This window comes from Phaseolus vulgaris, chromosome 1 (genome assembly GCF_000499845.2).
Source record: "Phaseolus vulgaris cultivar G19833 chromosome 1, P. vulgaris v2.0, whole genome shotgun sequence".
Classification (NCBI taxonomy): Eukaryota; Viridiplantae; Streptophyta; class Magnoliopsida; order Fabales; family Fabaceae; genus Phaseolus; species Phaseolus vulgaris.
In genome coordinates this window covers 18,489,349-18,512,824 of record NC_023759.2, presented here as the reverse complement: position 1 = coordinate 18,512,824, position 23,476 = coordinate 18,489,349, and the positions used below count along the sequence as shown (strand labels likewise).

General features: G+C 35.5%; 2 protein-coding genes across 2 annotated transcripts; both read left to right on the top strand.

Moving 5' to 3' along the window:
- Nucleotides 1-383: 383 nt before the first annotated feature.
- LOC137813725 (uncharacterized) lies at nucleotides 384-7,123 on the top strand. Its single transcript, XM_068616133.1, has 2 exons — nucleotides 384-4,333; nucleotides 7,000-7,123. Exons 1-2 carry the CDS (start codon nucleotides 3,089-3,091, stop codon nucleotides 7,057-7,059), a joined length of 1,305 nt encoding a protein of 434 aa, XP_068472234.1. The 5' UTR covers nucleotides 384-3,088; the 3' UTR covers nucleotides 7,060-7,123.
- An 8,717-nt stretch (nucleotides 7,124-15,840) lies between these two features.
- On the top strand, nucleotides 15,841-22,882 carry LOC137813724 (apyrase 2-like). Its single transcript, XM_068616132.1, has 9 exons — nucleotides 15,841-16,713; nucleotides 16,942-17,070; nucleotides 17,327-17,383; nucleotides 17,482-17,574; nucleotides 21,070-21,275; nucleotides 21,414-21,505; nucleotides 21,674-21,891; nucleotides 21,993-22,182; nucleotides 22,280-22,882. Exons 1-9 carry the CDS (start codon nucleotides 16,402-16,404, stop codon nucleotides 22,390-22,392), a joined length of 1,410 nt encoding a protein of 469 aa, XP_068472233.1. The 5' UTR covers nucleotides 15,841-16,401; the 3' UTR covers nucleotides 22,393-22,882.
- The last annotated feature ends 594 nt before the right edge of the window (nucleotides 22,883-23,476 follow it).

Below are 23,476 nucleotides of genomic sequence, written 5' to 3'. Positions count from 1 at the left end.
TTCATTATGTTGCAATATGAGGACATTGTTGACATCATCCCAACATGTACACAAGTCTCCCATACTGCTTAGCAATATGCGTTTCAGATTCCAGTGAGCATATGATAAAAAAAACATTAATGGATTAGTTTAGGGTTTACAATTGTCACAATCAGGCAAAAATGAGTTGAACATACCTATTTGAGGTTGTATTTCCCAAAAGCATCACCTTATCGGTCCATGCCTTTACAAACTTTTCTTTATATGGCCTAACCCATGTGTTGTTGACATACTCAACAAATAATGACCAAGAAGAACTAATACTTTCAAACCGTTCAAAACAATTATCAAAATCTTCACATCAACCACAATCCATGACAAACCCCCAAGCATCTATGATGGAAACCAAGTAGAGGATGCTCTAGGCCATGAAGACCAAGCCCAACAAGGGGCCCAAGCCCATCAAGGGGTCCAAGCCCAACAAGGGGCCCAAGCCCAACGAATTACTAGGAGCATGGCAAGAGCTTTGGGACAAGAGTATAATAAAATGGCTCTTCTTATTTCTTTTATAGAATAGGGGTGTGAATGTAATAAAAAGGTGTAAGTAGTAAGGGAGTCTAGTGGGGAGTGTAGATAGGAGCCTAGGGGGTGCCAAACCGAATTTCATTGCATTTGTGTGCCATTTAGCTTGCATTTTCAGCACCTCTAGGCTATAAATAAAGGTGCTTAGCTTGTACAATTCAGATTGGAATTTTATAGTAGAGAGACTATACTCAATTTGGGAGAGAATTTGTGAGTTTTGAGTCTTCCTCTTCTTTGCCTTATCTTGTGAGCTATGGTGAGCTTCAAGTGGTGGCACTCCATCACTTATCTTGGTTCAAGGTTCCAAGTGGCGTGAATGGCTTCTTCCAATTCTCAAAATCCAGCAAGCATCTTATTCTATAAGTGTTCTTCTTCCCTTTTCTTCAATTTTCCATTCGGTAGTTTTGATTCCTAGAGTTTACTTCTTTTTCTACCGTTTATTTTGTGTTTCCAGCATTGTGTTCTTAATTCTGTTTTGGTTCAGTAGCTATCATTTAAATTCTGTCCAGTTTTAATTCTTGTTCTTCTTTCCTTTTGTTTTGATTCAATTTGACAATACATGGACTTCAATATGAGTCTTGGTTGGTGCTTAGTTTTGGTGAGTTCTTGAATTTAGAACATTGATCCAATTCTAAAGTAGAGTGCCTTTTAAATCCAGCTCAAGTTGTTCCTAAGAATGTCAAGAATCATGTGTTCTTGTAGTTACATTCACATCATGTGGTATCTAGAGTCTAGGCTTGTTTTTGCTTAATTCTTGAGTTGTATTGCACTTTACTTTCAAGAGCTCTTTAATTCAAGTTGTTTACCATTCTGTTTTAGGATTTATTTTGAGTTTTCTTGCTGTTTTCTTTTGTTACACCATGTGTTTGTGAAAAGGACTCTAGCACTCATTGTTCATATGAGTATGGCTGCTCTTTTGGAATGGCATTCTCCTTCCTAGAGCTGACCTTAAGCTTCCTTTCACTTGTGGTTATACCTTGTTATATGTCTTTTAATTTTGTAATCATGTCAAGTTTTGTCTTAGTCATGTTATTCCATAATTGTCATTACTTCTTGTAGTACTTTTATTGCTTTGATTGTTTCTTGCTTTGGTATTACTTTCTGTTTTTTAGTTTATTGCTTGATCCTTTGTGCATTTTCATTTTTAGATTTGAGTTCATGCTTGTATCTTCATTCTATACAAGTTCTTTTACACAAATTCCATTATGTCTTTGCTAGTTCATCTTACTGTTTTTCTTTCCTGAATAGGATACTCTGTTTTCTTACAAACGTGCTACTGTTTTCAATTTACTGCAATTAATTGGCTCACTGAAAATTTGTGAAAATTTGGATTTACATACTTCAAAGTGTTACAAAAGCATAGAAAAAAGAATCACTCAAAAATTCCAAGTACACAAAAAATGATAAATAAAATACGAAAAGTGTACAATACTGCCGAAAAGAATACGGTAATTGGGCAGCAATTTTGAAAAAATTATTTCTCTCAATTGGCTTACTGTTTTTACCTCATTCCAGTGCCATTTTTGAGTTAAGACATTGAAGTTTCTGTGGTTAATTTTTCACAGTCCAGTTCGCTTTCAATCGGTACAGTTAAATCTGTAAACATAGCACAGTTTGCTTTAAAAAAAAAAAACAATACATTTCCAGTAGCTGTTTTCTGTTTTCTTTAATCTACTCTAGCACTTTTCTTTAGGACTCTTTTTGTGTGCCTTCTTTATTCATTGAGTTCCTTATTTTTCTTGATTGTCTTTCATTCATATTCTTTCTAGTTTGTCATACATTACTCTCTGTTTTTGGTTTAGCTTTTATTGTTTACACCTTTTTCTTGCTTGTCTTTTTGTTCTTCTTAAAAGTTGTGTGGAGACTTGTTCTTAAGTAAGTTGGTTTGCTGTAACATATTTCACTTGAAGCTACTCCATTTCACAAGCAAGGCTTGGTTGAGGACAGAATTTTTTCTTGGAGTGGTTTGAGTGCTTTCTTGGGCATTTTTCCAGCAACCTATATCTCACTGTTTTTAATTGTTTAACAAGTTTCTTTCACTGTTTTGTTTTCTGTTTTTGTGTATTTTCTGCTCATGGCTCATTTCTCTAGTGGAGAGTCCTCCAAACCGTGCTCACCACAAAAGGCAGCCCTTTATGAGGACTTAAAGAATGCCAAGCAATCCAATGCTCACTATCTTGAGGTGATAAGGAAGATGGAAGCACGGCTCCAAAGTTTGGAGTTAAACCGAGAGGAAATGCATCAAAACCGTGAGAAAAGAACTCCTCCTCCTAGTCGGCATTCTTCAAGGCACTCCCATGGTTATTATGAAGACAATCCAAGGCCAAGACATCATCACCATGAAGAGAGGCGCCAACATGTGGCTGGCCCTTGTTCTCCAAATGTAAAACTTCCTAGTTTTAGTGGTGATAGTGATCCCAATGTATACTTAGGATGAGAGGCTAAGGTGGACCAAATTTTTGATGTAAATGGGGTTAGGGATGAGCATAGGGTTAAGTTAGCTTCTTTAGAATTTTTGGACTATGCCATGCAATGGTGGCATCAATACCTCATGGACATTGACCTACACAAGAGGCCGCCCGTGGTCTCTTGGAACGATTTGAAAGCATGTTTACGCGCTAGATTCGTACCCCCACACTTTAGGAAAGACCTTATGTTGAAACTCCAACGGTTTCATCAAGGCGCGCTAAGTGTGGATGATTACTTTAAACAACTAGACACGCTTTTAATTCGAGTTAATATGGATGAGAGTGAGGAGGCTAAGATAGCTAGGTTTGTGAGTGGACTTCGAAGGGATATTCAAGACGTGGTAGAGTTACAAGAATATTCTTCTTTGGAAAATGTGGTGCACCTTGCTAGCAAAATTGAAAATCAACTTGCAAGGAAAAATGCTTTCAAAAATTCTTCTAAAGATAACTACTACCACTCTTCTTGGAAAAATAAAAACTCTTTTTCAAACATCCCTTCTAAGGACTCTACTTTCAAACCTAGAGAGTCTAAGCCTTCCACTTCCAATGCTAGGCCTAAATCACCACAAAAATCGTCTAGTAAGAAGTGTTTTAAATGTTTAAGCTATGGACATATTGCTTCTAATTGCCCTACTAAACGAACTATGTATATGCATGATGGGGTAGATAGTAGTGAGCATGGGTCCGAATCTTCTAGACATTCCTCACCTTCTAGATCCCCAAGTGAGAGTGAAAGTGAAAGCCCACATGAGGGTGACCTATTAGTAATAAGGCGCATGCTTGGACAAGTGTTAAAACCTTTTGATGAAACTCAAAGAGAAAATATTTTTCATTCAAGGTGTCTTATTAATGATAGAGTTTGCTCTTTGATTGTGGATGGGGGGAGTTGTGCAAATGTGGCAAGCACAAGAGTGGTAGACAAACTTGGATTGCCTACCATCTCTCATGCCAAGCCCTACAAGTTACAATGGTTGAGTGAGGTGGGTGAGATAGTGGTGAACAAACAAGTCCTCATTACATTTTCCATTGGCAAATATAAAGATGAGGTCTTGTGTGATGTTGTTCCAATGGAAGCTACTCATATCCTTTTAGGTAGGCCATGGCAATTTGATAGAAAAAATTTTCATGATGGCTTTACCAACAAAATTTCTTTTAACTTCCATGGACACAAAGTCATTCTCAAGTCTCTCTCTCCAAAGGAGGTACATGAGGACCAAGTCAAAATGAGAGAAAAGAGAGAGAAAGAAAAAGAAATTAAAAATTCCAAGAGAAGCCTTCTCATATCTTCCCAACAAGTTCAAAAGGTAATAGTTACTCACAAGCCTATTTTTTTAGCTATTCCTAGACCTATTGAATATGAGTCGGCTAAGGATAGTCCCACATGTTTGGACCATTTGGTAAAGGAATATGAAGATGTGTTTCAAGATCCTCCTAAAGGCTTACCACCTCTAAGAGGGATTGAACACCAAATAGACTTCATGCCCGGGGTTTCTTTACCAAATCGCCCTGCATATAGGACCAATCCCCAAGAGACCAAAGAAATTCAAAGACAAGTTGAGGATTTATTAGCTAAGGGGTGGGTACAAGATAGCATGAGCCCATGTGCTATGCCTGTCATACTTGTCCCTAAAAAGGATGGGACATGGAGGATGTGTACGGATTGTCGCGCTATAAATAACATCACCATCAAATATAGGCATCCCATTCCTAGGTTAGATGACTTGTTGGATGAATTACATGGGTCTAAAATATTTTCCAAAATTGATCTTAAGAGTGGTTACAATCAAATTCGAATTAAACATGGTGATGAATGGAAAACCGCTTTTAAGACCAAATTTGGTTTATATGAGTGGTTGGTCATGCCTTTTGGCTTGACTAATGCTCCTAGTACCTTCATGCGACTCATGCATCATGTTTTAAGAGCATTCATTGGCAAGTTTGTTGTGGTTTACTTTGATGATATTCTTATATATAGCTTGTCCTTAGAAGATCATGAGTCACATGTTAGACAAGTTCTAGAAACCCTTAGGAAGGAGAAGTTGTATGCTAACCATGCTAAATGTTTCTTTGCATTAGATCATATAGACTTCCTAGGGTTTGTGGTTAGTCATAAAGGGGTGCATGTAGATCAAACAAAAGTTGCAGCAATTCAACATTGGCCTACACCCACCAATGTCAACGAAGTACGAAGCTTTCATGGCCTTGCTAGTTTTTATAGGCGGTTTGTGAAAGACTTTAGTACAATTGCCGCACCTTTAAATGCCATAGTAAAGAAGGATGTGGTTTTTATGGGGACAAGAGCAAGAAAACGCTTTTCAAACTTTGAAGGATAAATTAACTAAAGCCCCCATTCTAGCCCTTCCTAACTTTGCTAAGACATTTGAAATAGAGTGTGATGCCTCTAATATAGGCATTGGGGCCGTCCTCCTTCAAGAAGGACACCCCATCGCTTATTTTAGTGAGAAACTCAAAGGGAGTCATCTCAATTACTCCACTTATGATAAAGAACTTTATGCTCTTGTTAGAGCTTTGCAAAATTGGCAACATTATCTTTTTCCAAAGGAATTTGTGATTCATAGTGATCATGAGTCCCTTAAATATTTGAAAAGCCAAAGCAAGCTTAATAAGAGACATGCTAAGTGGGTGGAGTTTATTGAGCAATTTCCTTATGTGATCAAACATAAACAAGGTAAAATTAATGTAGTGGCCGATGCTCTTTCACGAAGATATACCTTGTTAAATGTTTTAAATGTTCAATATTTAGGTTTTGATCACATAAAGGAACTTTATCATGATGACTTAGATTTCTCTCTAATCTATCAAGAGTGTTCCAAGGGAGGTCATAAAGACTTTTTCTTACATAATGGTTTTCTTTTCAAAGGAAAAAGACTTTGTGTTCCCCAAGGATCTATTAGACAATCTCTTGTTAGAGAGGCTCATGAGGGTGGGCTTATGGGACATTTTGGGGTAGCTAAGACCTTAGAAACATTGCATGAACATTTCTTTTGGCCTCACATGCGCAAATCCGTACATACCTTCTGTGATAGATGTATAGCATGTAGGAAGGCTAAATCTAAGGTCCAACCCCATGGTTTATATACCCCTCTTCCTATCCCTACAATGCCTTGGGTTGATATTTCTATGGATTTTATCTTAGGACTACCCAAGACATCGAAGGGTAAGGATTCCATCTTTGTGGTAGTGGACCGTTTTTCTAAAATGGCTCATTTTATTCCATGCCACAAAGTGGATGATGCATGCCATATTGCAAATCTTTTCTTCAAGGAAGTTGTTCGTTTGCATGGACTTCCTAGAAGTATAGTATCTGATAGGGATTCTAAGTTCTTAAGTCACTTTTGGCGGACCTTATGGGGGAAACTTGGCACCAAACTTCTGTTTTCTACTACCTGCCACCCCCAAACTGATGGTCAAACCGAAGTGGTTAATAGAACTTTGGGTCAATTATTAAGATGCTTTATTTCCGGGAATCCAAGGGCTTGGGAGGATTTACTACCTCATGTTGAATTTGCCTATAATAGAGTAGTGAATTCCACCACTAACCATTCTCCTTTTGAGGTTGTTTATGGGTTTAATCCCCTCACACCTCTAGATCTTCTTCCCATTCCTGTCCTTGATGAGGTTCTATGCAAAGACGGTTTTGAAAAGGCATCTTTTGTTAAAGATTTGCATAACCGCATCAAGTTACAAATTGAGAAGAAAGTTGGTAAGTATGCTGACACTGCCAACCAAAGGAGAAAGGCATTAATCTTTGAGCTCGGTGATTGGGTTTGGCTTCATTTGAGAAAGGATAGATTTCCTTCTCTAAGGAAGTCCAAACATATGCCTCGTGGTGATGGCCCTTTCCAAGTCATCAAGAGGATTAATGATAATGCCTATGAGTTAGATATGCCCTCTACTTATCTTGGTAGTAATTCTTTCAATGTTACTGATCTCACTCCTTTTGCTGCAGGTTTCCCAAATTCGTGGACGAATTCTCTCCAACCCGGGGAGCATGATGGAAACCAAGTAGAGGATGCTCTAGGCCATGAAGACCAAGCCCAACAAGGGGCCCAAGCCCATCAAGGGGTCCAAGCCCAACAAGGGGCCCAAGCCCAACGAATTACTAGGAGCATGGCAAGAGCTTTGGGACAAGAGTATAATAAAATGGCTCTTCTTATTTCTTTTATAGAATAGGGGTGTGAATGTAATAAAAAGGTGTAAGTAGTAAGGGAGTCTAGTGGGGAGTGTAGATAGGAGCCTAGGGGGTGCCAAACCGAATTTCATTGCATTTGTGTGCCATTTAGCTTGCATTTTCAGCACCTCTAGGCTATAAATAAAGGTGCTTAGCTTGTACAATTCAGATTGGAATTTTATAGTAGAGAGACTATACTCAATTTGGGAGAGAATTTGTGAGTTTTGAGTCTTCCTCTTCTTTGCCTTATCTTGTGAGCTATGGTGAGCTTCAAGTGGTGGCACTCCATCACTTATCTTGGTTCAAGGTTCCAAGTGGCGTGAATGGCTTCTTCCAATTCTCAAAATCCAGCAAGCATCTTATTCTATAAGTGTTCTTCTTCCCTTTTCTTCAATTTTCCATTCGGTAGTTTTGATTCCTAGAGTTTACTTCTTTTTCTACCGTTTATTTTGTGTTTCCAGCATTGTGTTCTTAATTCTGTTTTGGTTCAGTAGCTATCATTTAAATTCTGTCCAGTTTTAATTCTTGTTCTTCTTTCCTTTTGTTTTGATTCAATTTGACAATACATGGACTTCAATATGAGTCTTGGTTGGTGCTTAGTTTTGGTGAGTTCTTGAATTTAGAACATTGATCCAATTCTAAAGTAGAGTGCCTTTTAAATCCAGCTCAAGTTGTTCCTAAGAATGTCAAGAATCATGTGTTCTTGTAGTTACATTCACATCAATCTATAATAATGTCCCAAGCCTCAACATTAGCAACCAACATTTTACACTTTGCTTTCACATTCTTATTAATGTGAAAACAACAAAGAAGATGGGAAGATTTTGGAAACACAATGTCAATTGCATTTATCAAAGTAAGGTCTCTGTCAATAACAATAACTCCAGGGTTGGCATTTGATATCAAGAAAAACCCTTTAAATTTTTCTAGAGCCCATATAAAATTATTTTCTCTTTCACTTGCTAAGAACACAAAAGCAACAAAGAAAGTGTGTCTCATGGAGGTCACACCAACAATCTCAAGCAAAGAGAACCTATATTTGTTGGTTTTGTAAGTGATATCCATCAAGAACACAATGTTAAATGCATTCAACAATTTAACTGAATTGGGATGGGTCCAAAAAATATCACTCACAACCTTAAAAGACTTCTGACACGTACTCCAATGAATGTAGTTGTCACGGTCAAGAAACATTATTAACTACTGTAATTCAATTCTAGGACCTCTAACTGATCTTTTATATGCATATCTAGCATTGTACACTTGTTCAATTGTTGTCACATTGTGTTTATTATTCTCTTTCAAAGTAAGTAATATGTTCATCAACTTTATTAAACCTTTTTTCATATCAACAAGCATGACATGTTCATAGGGTTTCAATGTACCAACATATGGGTGACCAACTAATGAGAAAGTCAGATCATGATTATAGGTACCACATAATGCCTTCAATACCCAACTTTCACCTTTCCCAACAGGTTTACCCTGCAATTTAAATGGATAGTATTTTCGTGTACTTGTAACACTTGTCTCCACATCAGGATTGTATTTTCTATACTTACCACCCTTTTCAAAATCTAACAATACAAATGTCTTTCTACCTTGTCTTCCCTTTGCGGTATCAGATCTAACAATGACTACTACAAAGCCAAGTTGAAATGACACCCTACGCACCAATTCTAATAAGTCATTTCAAGTAACAAAAGCCTAACAAATATATGCCAACATCAATAAATCACACCTCAAACTTATAACACAAATCAATTAAAATATGTTTTACCTCATTAGTTGTAAATGACTACTGTAATCTGCTAGGATCAATTCTTGTTCATTAACTTCATAATTTATTAATTGATCTATATGAGAGTTTTTTCTACTTCTTTAGATATATTTGTCCACATCTTAGATTCACTGGCCATAATTAAATTATGACTGACCTACATCATTCAAATTTATAGAACAAAACAAAAAACAAAAATTATTTTCAATTTTAGTGTTAAAAAAACACAACAAAGGTACATTCAATTTATATTGCAAACCAGATTTTAGAATTCAGTATGGTAATTCCGGATCCGATTTAACATATTGAATTGTACAATCCAATTTGAAATATAAATTAAATGTACACAAAAGATTGATCAATCCAGAAACTAATATTGGATCCAACATATGCTGAAAGAAAACTCGCCTTAATCACCCACCTTCACCACCAATCTTTAGCACCACCAACCACAAACCACCACCACCAACTACAACCAACCACAAACACCCATAAAAAACCCCTCCAATGAAGCACAAGTCACCCACAAAATGAAATACAAGTGACCAAAAAATTCAAAACCCTAACATATACTGATAATGGTACGTTTGTAATTTTAAAATTATATGGAGGTGAAGGAAGAACCAATGGAGTTGCAGGGACGATTTCCCTTTAAGCTCACACAAACATGTTCCCCATAGTCGGTATTAATTTTTTTATAATATTTAACTGTATAATATTAGTTATATGTTGAGTATTATTAAATAATTTCATTCATTATTTTGTCAATATCATATATTTATAACTACAAATCTAAATTTAATTTTATGGTCCTCCTTAAAATATATATATATATATATATATATATATATATATATGGTTTAATACCACTTTTAGTCCCAATATAAGTTGTCAAAAATTAATTTGATCTCTCATTTTTTATTTTGTTCAATATGGTTCTAATTTTGTTTAAAATGACTCAATTTGGTCATTTCTATTAGATTGTGTTTGGCCTCTTGTAATTCAACTTTGAATTGAGTAAATAATTATTGTCCAATTTTTGAGACACTTATACTTTTCAAATTTCTCTCTAGAGATGTCTTCTTGCTAGACAAATTTCTAGATTTCTCCTAATAGTGTTGTCCCAACCTCACTCTAGAAACTAGTGTGTCAGTGATGTGATTCCACTAGCCATATAGAGAAAGGTTCTTGACCTTCTTAGGAATCACCTTGAGTTGGACATAATAGAGGCACTTTTCTTAGAGTTGGATCATTGTTCTAAGACAAGAACTCACCAAAAACTAGTACCAAATCCCAAACTCATTGGATGAACCAATTTTAGTCAAATTGAACCGAACAAAAGAGGTGAAATTAAAAGGAACCGAACAGAAATGATTAAGCACACAAATGAACCGAACAGAATTGAAATTAAAAGGCAAGAACAGAAACAATAGGTGCTGAAAAAACAGAAAAACCGAACCAAAATACTCAAGAACACAAGACAACAAAAGCAATTGAAAGAGAAGGAAGGAAGGAGAAGAGAGTGCTCATGAAGATGGAAGAATGTTGGATGATCTCGCCACTAGAAGTGTGGAATGCTCCTAGATAAGAGTGATGCCGCCACTTGAGGACTCCATTGATCCATCAAGATAAGACTAGAGAAGAAGGCTCCAAAAGCTCTCCAAAATTCACTCAAAATTTGAGTAGAGCTTTCTTAGATTAATTCCAATCTGAATTTTACAAAGGAAGCACCTCTATTTATAGCCTAAGGTGCTGAAAAATAGGTGGGAAATTTCAAATAAACTCATTTGAAATTCCCACCAAAAACAAGTCACATGGGAGGTGTGACCTTTTTCTACTATGACACCTCCCAAAAACTACACCTACACCACTCTCCTAAGTCACATGGACAATGTGACTTTATTTTACATTTTCACACACCTTTATTTAATAACCACACTTCCTAAAACTATACAAGAGTATTTCAAAGCTTGTTTGACTTAGGAGAGTGGTGTAGGTGTAGTTTTTGGGAGGTGTCAGTAGAAAAAGGTCACACCTCCCATGTGACTTGTTTTTGGTGGGAATTTCAAATGTGAGGGTGGATGTCCTCTTCCTCCATTAATAAAAGCCTCCTTTATTTGATTCTCATCAGTCAGCCTAATCTCACCTAGAATCAAACTCATAATGTCCATCTCCAAACCGTGACATTGCTACACTTCTTACATGATTCCTCTATCCTTCATAATCCATAGAAGAAATTCAAATAAAATATTGAAGAAGAGGAAGAGCTACACATGTGCATGGAAAGTGTTTTTTTATCATTCGGTAACTAAAGGAAGGTTTTGGTCCAAACTAAGTGTTCTTCGCTTTTCATTTTGTTTTCTATTTTATCTTCATTGTTCCATATTGTTTCCAAAAAAAATTCATGTCTTGAATTTTTTCACCGTTTAAAATTGTTCATATGTCTTGTTCTTTAGTTCAAATAAATTGTTCTTACTTTCATCATGTTTGTGCCTTAGGTGTTTATATTGTATGTGCTAAAATTGTTTCGCCTTTTTTTAGATTTCCTTCAATTTCAATTAGTCAAATCAATTTATATTTGAGTATTTTTTTCACTTTATAATCTCTACTTGTTATGCCAAGTCATGTTGAATCCACAAATGTTATAAACCTTTTTTGGGTGTAACAATTTTTATTCAAAAACAAATTTGAATTACTACATTGTGTTTGTGCTTTTGTGTGATTTTAATTTCTTGTAGTTAAGTTCATATACTTTTTATTAGACTAATGAAAAGTTTCTTAGATTTGGGATTCCATTATATCTTGAGTTTATCATAATCTTCTTTCAATTCCATATGTTTCCTTCTTTTTGCTTGTTGTTGAAATCTTGGTATTGATTGGAAAATTTATTATGAGTTGAATATTGTGAATTTTGGCACGAGAATTTGGATCTAGCAACATTAATATGTTAGGAATTTTGTGTTAAAAAGGAGCATCAAAATTAAAAAAGAAAAAAAAACATAAATCTTAAAAAGTCATATGCTCAAACTGAAAGAGCCTAACGCAAAACAATAACCCCAACGTATTGAATCTCAAAGTGTGATTTATGACTATTTTCTGGTTGATGTTATCTTGTGAGTATAGACATTCCAAGTTTGAATCATTTAAAAAAGAAGAAGAAATAAATCATCCAAGCACTAGTGCTCAAAACTTTAGTTTTTAATTTTTCTATTTTGGAAATCTATTCTAGTGCTATTCTTTAGGATTCCGAATTTACGCGCCTAATTTTGCTTTGTGCCTTAATTTTTAGTTTGTCATATTTGTTTTAAATCATTGAATTTTTCAATCTTTTTTCCATTTGATTTTATCTTTTGAAATTAATTTTTTGTTCTTTTACTTGTTTGACCACTTGAAGGGAATTAAGATCACCTCTTTGGTGTGTGGTTTGTAATCAAGGTTTTGATTGTTTAGTGGATTGCGAAGAGGTTTTTGGGAACTGGATGTAGCTCTTGGTTAAGAGCGAACCAGTATAAATTTGTTGTGTGATGTTTCTATCCCTTATCTCCTTTAAATATGTTTTTATTCACTGCTGATAAAAACAACCGGTTGATTCGCATAAACAACCGGTTGATTTTCTGAAATCAACTTAAAACAGTTTTATTTATTGGCTGATCTGGTTTCTTGTTCTTTGATTCTTCATTGAACTTCACTCTACCTTCAATATTTACGGAAAAACGTTTATAAACAATTCACTCCCTCTTGTTTAAGGCCTACAATTCCAACATTTGGTTGCACGATTCCTCAATTCATCCATGTTTTTAGTCCGTCTCTTGATTAAGCTTTCGGTGAATCAGCCCGGTCAGATTGTCGAGACAAGGTGATGCATGGCTATCTCTAACATGAAGTTTATGATACCCATGCAAACTTTGTTGAATCTATCCATAAATGCTCGCAAGGGTTCTCCTATTTCTTGCTTCATGTTAAGGAGAGACATGGATGAGGTGTGATGTGGTCGGCTCGTTGCATATTGTGTGGTGAACTTTGTTGTCAAAACTTTAAAGTTTCCAATGGAGTTAGGAGGGAGTCCGGTGAACCAACGAGCGATCTTGATGGCAGAGCCCCCAACCACACACAACTGCATAATAAAGAGGATGAAGACCTAAAGGTTGTTTATGGAATTATTTGCAAATATGGGTCTAATTGGGCATTTGTTTATTTTTGTAGGCCCAATCAAGAGGAAAACCATAGGATGAAAGAATGTACAAGCATATCCAAGAAGACCTCCAACTCATCAAAACATAAACTAGAGCTTTGGTCAGAAGAACACAAGAAGACTGAGTTTCAGTTGACTAGTCAACATTATTTTTGGGCCAAACTTTAGCTTAATTAAATTGTTTAAAGCTGTTTAGGATTTCATGGGCATGTATTAGGCCATTAGCATAAAATAATTGGACCAAATATTTGGGCCTAGTAGCATAGGTTTTTGGGCTTGTATTTGGGTCAATAGTAAAATAGGTCTAGTTAGGGTTAAAAGTGACTAGTTAGGGTAACAATTGGGCTTCTTTAAGCCCAATGTAACCCTAAAACGTCTAAGGTATATTAGAGAACGAAAATTACCTTCGCATGGAGCACATGGATGTCCACATGGCAACCTAGGAGTGGAGATGATTTAGCATGGAAGGTGTAAGCTCAACATAGAAAGCATGACTACATGACACCTTCTCATTAGAGATTTTTATTTTGAATTTTTAAATTTTTGCTCCAAAATGTTCAACCTTCTCTCCTATAAATTGAGGTGCTTGGCTCATGAATTATTAAGATAAATGTATGAGTGAATTGTTGTCCAAGTTTGCAAGCTTTCTCACTCTCTTTTCTAGACTCTCTAGGATAAACACCTTGATCTTCTCCTTCACCTCTCTTAGTGATTTGGCACAACCAATCACTCTCCCTACCTTACATGCACCTTTAAGGAAACCATAGCTCCATTGGAGCCATCCTTGTCTCCTTCATCCATTTGCTTTCGCCATTCATCTTAAAATTCCAAGGAAATCAATCTGTCATGAAGACAACACCATCAGGTCCTTCTTGGAGGGAGGTGGAGAAGACCTTACCTTGTTGGCTGTGTAAAGAGTCATTTGCGTCTTGAAGACATTTAGGTGTTAGTCCGGATCGGTGGAACCATCATAGAGTTTGATGGTTAGTCCTTAACACTTAGGAGGGAGTGATGTGTCGATTATCTTGTTTGTGAATGGATGCCCTGCTCTATTTATAGTATTGACTTATGGGCATTGACCCTGATGGGCTGAATACCAGTTATTAACTGATGCATAGTAGTTCATTGATACTAGGAATGTGTATCTTCCAGTTATTCCTGCATATTTCGGAATGTACATTCACTCTTTTAATGCTACTTGTAACTGTTGTTATTTATTGTATTTTTTTATGTTATTTGACTCGAACGATCGATCACTAAGATCGAGATTCACTCGTTCGATGGTACATCATTTAAACCTTTAATAATTTAGAATAAATTATACGTAATTGATAAATGAAGTTTTCTTCATTATATAGTTACTGAAAATGTTTATATATATAAATGATGTGTTTGGGAATGCTTTGATTTCTTCAAACATAAATAAAACAGAATGAACTCAGAGTTATTTACTTTTCATTTGTTTATTTTTACATAAATCTAAAGAATAATATGGATATTGTCAAATTAAAATTTTTATGAAATTTGTTTCTCAATCTATAATTATTGAGTGACCTCACAAATTTCTAAACAAATAATCGTGTTACTATTTTTTTTTGAAAAAGTAAATAATAATTTTTTTAATCATTTTAGAGTACATTTTTTTGGTAAATAACTTTTTAAAACAACATTTTGTAAAATATAATAACTTTTTTTGTAATTAGTTAAAGTATTAAATTTAAATGTTTTAGTTTAACACAGATACATACTTATGTATGCATTTTAGCCCATAGAAACCCATTTTCTTAAGGTAGATATTAAATGCATGAGATAAAAATAATGTATCAATGTTGATAATTTTGGAATAATAATACTTTGTGGCCGAATTATTTGCTGGTAACATAAGTTTTTTGAGCCGATTTTTTTGGCTCTTCGTAAGTTGTGGACTCAGATCTGAATCGGAATCTGAGTTTAGTAAGGTTCGGAGCAGTTTTTTTTTCCTCCACAAGTTAGGTAAAGTTTTTTTTTTTTTTTTTTTTTTTTACAATAAGTTAGGTAAAGTTTAAAACTTGATTTAGACGTCATAATTAGTACGTGATTAATTTTATATTCGCCCATTTATCATGGCACACGGCGTCGCGCGTGTCAAGTGTAAAAAACTTACTTTTTTATTTATTTTTTCGTGTATACGTACAATTCTACATACGCTTTTGCCCCCAATTTGGTATACATACCTCAGTAGTAGCCCGTATGGTAAAAGTAAGGCTTTAATTTTTTGTCAGTTGTAATTTCTCCATCAAAGTGCTAATTTTGCTTTGGACAAATTATAACATTTCTTAAGATTTTCTTGTAATAACACTTACTATTTTTTTTTATCAATATCTCTTAACTTTCTTGTGGGTTTCTTTATTACAAATTATGTTAACTTCTTTTTTTTACATTGGGTTTCTTTTTCTTTATTTGGTAAACAATTTTCGCATATAAAATTAAATATATAAAAATAATAAAATTTTATAGTTAACTGTGAATCAAAAAAGGAAAGTAGATTATGATTTTAAAGGAAGAATGGGAACGTGGAAAGTTAATTCTTTCTCTCGTTCCAACAGATCGTACATGACACGTAGCCTTGTACACTTGAATAAAAAATACTTAATAATACTTATACACTGGCCACAGGGACAACGCGGAAAGATTCAGAAACAAAACGACTCGGTTTTTCGCAGACCGAGTCCGACTCGGAGGGCGAGCAAGGCCAACTCAGTAACCTTTTCTTCCTTTGCAATTTACAGTTACACACCATTTAACCATTTTTCCCGCACAAACAACCCAGACACTGACAACCCCTCTTCTCTCACTACACGCGCGAGATCGTTAGAGAGAGAAAGAGAGAGAGACTTCAGTGTTGAGTTGCAGAGACGCAACGTACATTTTGCATTGGCACAATACGACGGACACCATCACGCCGTTTTCACGTCCCTCTCGTTTTCGGATCCGTCACCGACGTCGTTTTCCTCCTTTCCAATCAGTTGGTTGATAATCCCAAGACACAGAGCTGGAGCCGCTACAAGATCCCAAGCAGTTGAAGGCTCCGCCCGCCGCCGCCTCCTCCAACGGTCAGATCCGGTACCGGTCGCCATCCTCCGCTGAGCTCTTTGACGGCCAGGCCAGCAGCAACTCCCCACCGTCGCACGCCGCTGATCAGCACTCGCCGGAGTTCGAGTCAAGCAAAATGCTGAAGCGCATCGGCCGCCAGGAGTCACTCACTGACAAGATCTACCGGTTCCGAGGGACTCTGCTCGTTGTGGCGATCCCGCTCCTTCTCATTGTGTTCGTCCTCTACGTCATGCCGTCAAGCTCCTCCAACGAGTCCGCCGGAGACTACGCCCTCGTCAACCGCAAAATGTCCCCGAACAAGAAATCCGGAGGCTCCTACGCTGTCATCTTCGACGCCGGCAGCTCCGGCAGCCGCGTCCACGTCTTCCATTTCGATCAAAACCTAGATCTCGTTCACATTGGCAAAGATCTCGAGCTCTTCGTCCAGGTTAAAACAAAGCAAATTATTATTATTAAGACTATTTTGAACGGTTTGGACCTGCAATTTCTACCACAATGTTGAAGTTTTTTGGCTCACGCTACTTCTATTGTTGTCACATTTGTCTGCAATTTACCGTACTATCAAGGATTGCGATAAAAATCCAGATAATTATTATTATTTCTATACTATTATTTGATTGTGTTTTTGGTCTTACAGTTGGTTTGTATTTTGCAGCTTAAACCGGGTTTGAGTGCGTACGCTCAAGATCCGAAAAAGGCAGCAGAATCTTTGGTTCCGCTTCTGGAAAAAGCTGAGAGTGTTGTTCCTCGTGAATTGCGATCCAAGACACCAGTTCGAGTAGGGGTGAGTTTTTTTTTTCTTTTGTTAAATTTATATTTACTGACCCTATGTTTAGATGGAAGTTGGGACCGTCCTCTTAGGAATTCTGATTCACATTCCTGAAATCCAATGCACAAAATGAATAAGGAAGAGGTTATTGTTTTAGGAGTACTTTTTAGTTCTTCCAACAAACATCCAAACATACACTAATTCAGAATGTGTGGTTGTGTGTTAATTGAGGTTTGAGTCCTAATTACATTGAGTTTGTGTGCCATTGCAGGCAACCGCGGGTTTGAGGGCTTTGGAAGGAGACGCATCAGATAAGATCTTGCAAGCGGTGACTACTTCTGTGTCTTTCTCAATTCAATGTTTTTAGCAGCTATGTCCAATTTGTTATGTTTTAACTTTTTCCTGCTTTGGATTTCATTAATTAAGGTAAGGGATTTGCTTAAGGACAAGACTAGCCTGAGATCCGAGACTGATGCAGTTACAGTGCTGGATGGAACACAAGAAGGTGCTTATCAATGGGTATGATTCATGAACTTAATGCTGTTAGAACTGGCTACGGCTTTAAATCTTTAGTCTTGCCTATTGGCTTTAGTCAAGTTACTATTTGTTTGTAAAGTCTGGAATGCATCATGACTATGTGAGAATTACAAGTGTTTTCTGTTATAGATCATATTGTTAAAACTGTTAAATAGTTCATAGGGGGACTACAAGATAATTGACTAGCTCTCACTAACATACACCAGGTTCTAATTAATAGATTTTTCGATGGCTTATGTTGATTGTGGTGTATGAATGAGGTTTTGGTGGCTATGGTTTCTGACTCTTTTTATTTATTTAAGTGGGACGGAGATGAGTTTGAATGACCAAATGTGAATGAACACTTTGCTTTTGGAGAAATAAGTTTTCCAACAAGTTTTCTATATCTCTGTAGGTATGAGAACAATACATTCTATTTTGCCATTACTTTCTAATTTGGATGCATAGGAGTATCCATGAGTCTACTCAATCACGCTTGTTTCTTTTAGGATATCTAAATCCTATTTTCTTTGAGAAATTAAAAGCCTTCCTTTGGTTGAACCACTTCAATGCCTAGAAGTATTTGAGACATGTAAGATCTTTGGTCTGAAAGTGTTTTTATAAAAGCTTCTTTAGCTAAGACATTTTAGCATTATTATTTCCTATAATGACTATCTTATCAACATGCACATTCAAGTAAACAAAATTTCCAAGAGATAGTCACTATGGCAAAGAAGAGTCGAATAATAGTAATGTTTTGTCACATAAGAAAAAGTATCATTATAATCAAGACCACATATCTAAGTGTGTCCTTTCTCTACCAATCTAGTTCTAATAGCTTCCTCATTTCGTCCAACTTTAATGATGTAAATCCATTGACATCCATTTGCTTTCTTCCCAAGTGGAAGAGGAACAAATTTTGATGTGCTATTATGTTCAAGAGCTTGTATTTCAACAATCATGGCCTGTCACCATCCGGGATGATCAAGTACTTCATTCTTATTTCTAGGAATTGTAAAGAGGACATATATGAGATAAATGACAAATAAGATGGAGACAACCAGTGACAAAACAATGTATATAGGATAAGGATTACAAGTATTTGAAGAGCAATGTGCAAACCATAATCCTCATTATTAGGAGCCATTGTATTGAGTGATGATGGGGAAGGATTTGAAGAAGAGGACTCACCATGTAACATCGAAACAATCACTCATGTCTTGCATTGGTAGCCTGGTAGGTGTTAATAGGTGGCGATGATTGTTTTAGTGGACTTGGAGTAGGTGAAAAACTTTCATTATAGGTTTGATAGTGTCATAAGCAGGATATAAGACAACTCTTTGACAAGCATACCAATTTTCTGTAAGTAGTAAATGGACAAAAGTCTGAGAATCAAATCCACATAGACTTGCTATGTAATTATTTTATCAAAAAGGAAATTAATTATAGGGTTTTGATTTGACTACAAGATAAATACAACATTTTATAAAATAAAATGAAAAGAGTCAAATAAGAATTTTAAGGTTTTTGGATAAGAGAATAAAGATTAGTTGAATGACTCAAATGAAGAATATTGATAATGCAAAATGATAGAAGAGCTGTCGAATATTAGTTTCATTAGTATTTCTCATGTAATTCCCTCTTCCATAGCTCAACATGTTCAATTACACAAATTAACTCAACGATCCACAAAATTCATTTTAACTAAGCAATCCACAAAATTGATTTTAATTCAATTCCTCGATGAAAAAAATACCTAGTTCCTAATTCCTCAATGGATTTTGTCAAGCAACCAACGTTAAATTCGCGGACTTACAACTGACTTGGTAGTTTCTACCCTCGTTTCCTATTGTAGGTTGTACCACAATTTTTACCTAGATCTTAATTTATAGAAGTGTTTTCCAATTGCAATTTGGTTAGTTGACCATTATAACCTTCAAGAAATGAATTCGTGTACACTTACTCTCATTACCAATTGTGGTTCATCTGGACTTTGGTTGGTTAGTGTTTCTTTCAATTCATGTTTTTACACATTCAATTCAATTTTGTTAGCCATCTCAAATAATTAGAGGACAATATATATGGGTGAGGAGAGGATTACTAAGGAGTTTTATAATGTGGTTAGATTATAAAAAAATCATAGTTTTATTAAAAAATACCCTTCGACCAAGAAAACAATTAGTCACAACCTCGGTTGTCTTTCTCTAATCTTTCAAGTTATTGGCTTCCTATTTACAAATTTGAAACCTGAAATGAAAAGTCATTCTTTTTTCTATTCATTTTTCTTTATTCTATTTATAACACTCCTCTTTTTTTTTAGGGTTGCTTTAACCTTGAGGAACCCAGATTTTCTAGTCTTTCTACGCATACCAAACTTAAAATTTTTCCTTATGTTTGTGGGTTCCCATGCCCGTACCAACCATAGTTTCCTTTCCTGTGTTTGTGGGGTACTCATGCTCACACCAAATTTTGAACCTTCTATTATATTCCTTCTTTTTTGACTTATTGTTCTTTAAATCTTAGGTATGAGACAGTTAAGTTTTCCTGTTTTTTTGGGTTCTAAGGATCATAATAATAAAAAATTATTTTCACTATTTGGCTCAAGGGAGTGATAAGTACAAAGTTTTAGGATGACTTTTTGGCTAGAGGCTCGCAAAAGAAACAGGTCTTGATCATATCCTGATACACATATGTATCAAGTAGAAATAAGAATTAAACAAGGCCAATTAGGCTACAATTGCTTTGGTGATTTATTGCCTTGGGGAAATTAATGGGAAATGTAGGTGTGGATTACTCATTTTACAATTTTTGTTACAATTTAGTGAAGTTTGAATTTTATATCCCTGCGGACATGATCTTGAGAATATACATTTTGTTAAATGTTTGAATGACCATTCACATAGCTTGTTGAATTATATGTATTGCAAACACTCGAGTATCTTCTTGAAAATAATTATAAAAATTTATTTAAAAAATTGTCGGAGTAGATAAAATTTGTTTCTTCCCTTCTCCCCATTGAATGTTTCACCACTCTACCTACATTCAAACTCCCTTTAATTCTGAATTTCCAACAAATGTAAAATAATTGAGTATTTATTCCACTTTATAATTTTTGGTGGGATTAACTCTAGGTTCCCTTACCAATATAAAATTCTTTGATCTACAATTTTCTCATTACATAATTGAATTTTGAAATTTCTATTTGAAGAGTTACAAGTAATGCTTAGATGTATCACTGAAATATAATTTAATTAGAACTTCAAAATTTAGCGAATGGTTGTTGTTTTTAGAACACTAGAAATCTAGAGATCTGATAATTTCTTGAAAGTTTATGTGCTGAATATATGGTCAGGTAGTATTTAAGTTGTTCACACTGTGCTAGGGTTTCCGGAAATATATTAATCAAACATGAATATAGGCTACTAGCTGCAACTTGTAAATTAATTATGAACTTTGTGTATTCTCTTCTCTGAAGTTTTACCTTGGGAATGGTTTTAGGTTACGATCAATTATCTATTGGGAAATTTGGGAAAAGATTATTCAAAGACTGTCGGGGTAGTTGATCTTGGTGGTGGATCTGTTCAAATGGCTTATGCCATCTCAGAGACAGACGCTGCCATGGCTCCAAAAGTACCAGATGGAGGGGATCCATATGTCAAAGAGATGTTCCTGAGAGGAAGGAAATACTACCTCTATGTTCACAGGTTTTCTACTTACTGATTTTCATCTTTTTTCAGCCTCTAGGAGCGTAGTCATTTTCAACTCCTATTCCATATTCATTGATGTTGTGTATTCTGCAATACCTTTTTCTTCTCTGATAGATTTTTGCATCTTGCTTTCAGTTACCTGCGCTATGGTTTACTAGCTGCTCGTGCAGAGATTTTAAAGGTTTCTGATGATGCTGAAAACCCTTGTATCTTATCTGGCTATGATGGTAAATATTCTCCTTTCTTGTATGCCTGATACCAAGTTACATTCAGTTCTTTTTAACCTTTCATTGGTCATGAAGGAAAAAGAGCTTTCAATTTCAATTATTTTTATATTCTTTTTCTTGCCTTATAATTCTGATAAGAAGCTATTTTCTTTAAATATATTTTCTTAGGGTCCTATGTGTATGGAGGAAAGACGTTTAAGGCTTCATCTTCCTCATCAGGAGCAAGCATAAATGAATGCAAAAGTGTTGCTCTTAAGGCTCTCAAAGTTAACGAGTCATCATGTACTCATATGAAGTGTACTTTTGGTGGGATATGGAATGGTGGAGGCGGGGATGGACAGAAGAATCTTTTTGTTGCATCTTTTTTCTTTGACCGGGCTGCTGAGGTATTTATTATTTTATTTTATTAAACCTTGGAATAGTGTTAATAGCCATTGCTTCAAATGCTACCGCATTGCTATTCTAATCACTTATTATTTATTCATAGGCTGGTTTTGCTGATCCAAACTCGCCAGTTGCGATAGTTCGACCTGCAGATTTCGAGGATGCAGCTAAGCGGGCATGTCAAACAAAACTTGAGAATGCCAAATCGACTTATCCACATGTTGAGGAGGGGAACCTTCCCTATCTTTGCATGGATCTCGTATACCAGTATACACTGCTTGTTGATGGGTTTGGTAAGTTTTATTCCAATGCGGAATACCTATAATGACGTTTCTGCAAACTGAGTTATTGTGTTGTCTTCCTGCCCTCATTACTTCTATTTGTTAGCAGGCATATATCCATGGCAAGAAGTTACGTTGGTGAAGAAAGTTAAATACGATGATGCCCTCGTTGAGGCAGCATGGCCCCTTGGCAGCGCCATCGAAGCTGTATCATCTACGTAATGTCACTGGCATCATCACTTAGATTACTCATCAGACATCTAGGGAAACATTAGTTTCATCACTCGGATATTGTGGTGAAATACTGTCATTCATGATGGTCAGAGATTAACTTTCCGGCTGAATTGAGATTGGATATGGATCTGTGATTCAGAAATAATGGGAGATCATATCTTCATTATTTTTCATATGTAATTAATTACCAACATTTTGGAAGATTCATTCGATTCGTTAAGTGCATCTAAATATGTTGTCTAAAGAGACGAACAAAATGGTGATGCTATAACACCATTTCATTTTTGTTTCTATAAATGGTTCCATTCGTGATGATATAGTTAAATCCTTTATTTTTCTTTCTCATCTTCTTGAGAACCCAGAACTGGCATGTCGGTTTTAGGGGTGTGGGTAGTTACCACTGCATTGGTATAAGCAAATCATGCATTTGTGAACGGCATAAATTGGTATTTCTTTATTCCATCTAAATTTCCTGCCATTCTTGTTTCTCCTGTTATTATTTATTTTTGTTTTTGTGTTTTGCAATTCATTTATATCTGAATAGGCAAAATTTTGGTCAACACCGAGGAATTAACTTGGGTAAGTTCAGTTTGGTGGCAATGGGGATTCAATCGATTCATTTTGACAGGTTTAGTCAAATCCTTAAATGTTCTTCGACTGTGTCAATGTTTGAGACTGGAATTTGATGGATTAATTTTTCTAATATAAGAAAGATATAAATACAGGTTATTATTATTTTAATAGAGGAAACCTTTCTTTTTTTCCCTTGATATGATAGAGTATAAGTTGTTATTTTATTTTAAATTTTTTATTCTGGCAAAACTCAATACATTAACCTTAGTTTGGATTTGGTGTAAAAGAAAATATTATATCAGATAAAGCTGACAAAATGGATAGATATCCAATTTAAATGATTGAATAAAAGTAATTTATTAATTCATTTTGATTAGTTAAAAATTTACTTAAAATAACTTGTTTCCTATTCCTCCCTCCTATGGACCAATGTCATTGGTATCTGTAGTTTTCGTTTGCGACAATAATCTATCTAATAATAATAATAAATAATGACTAT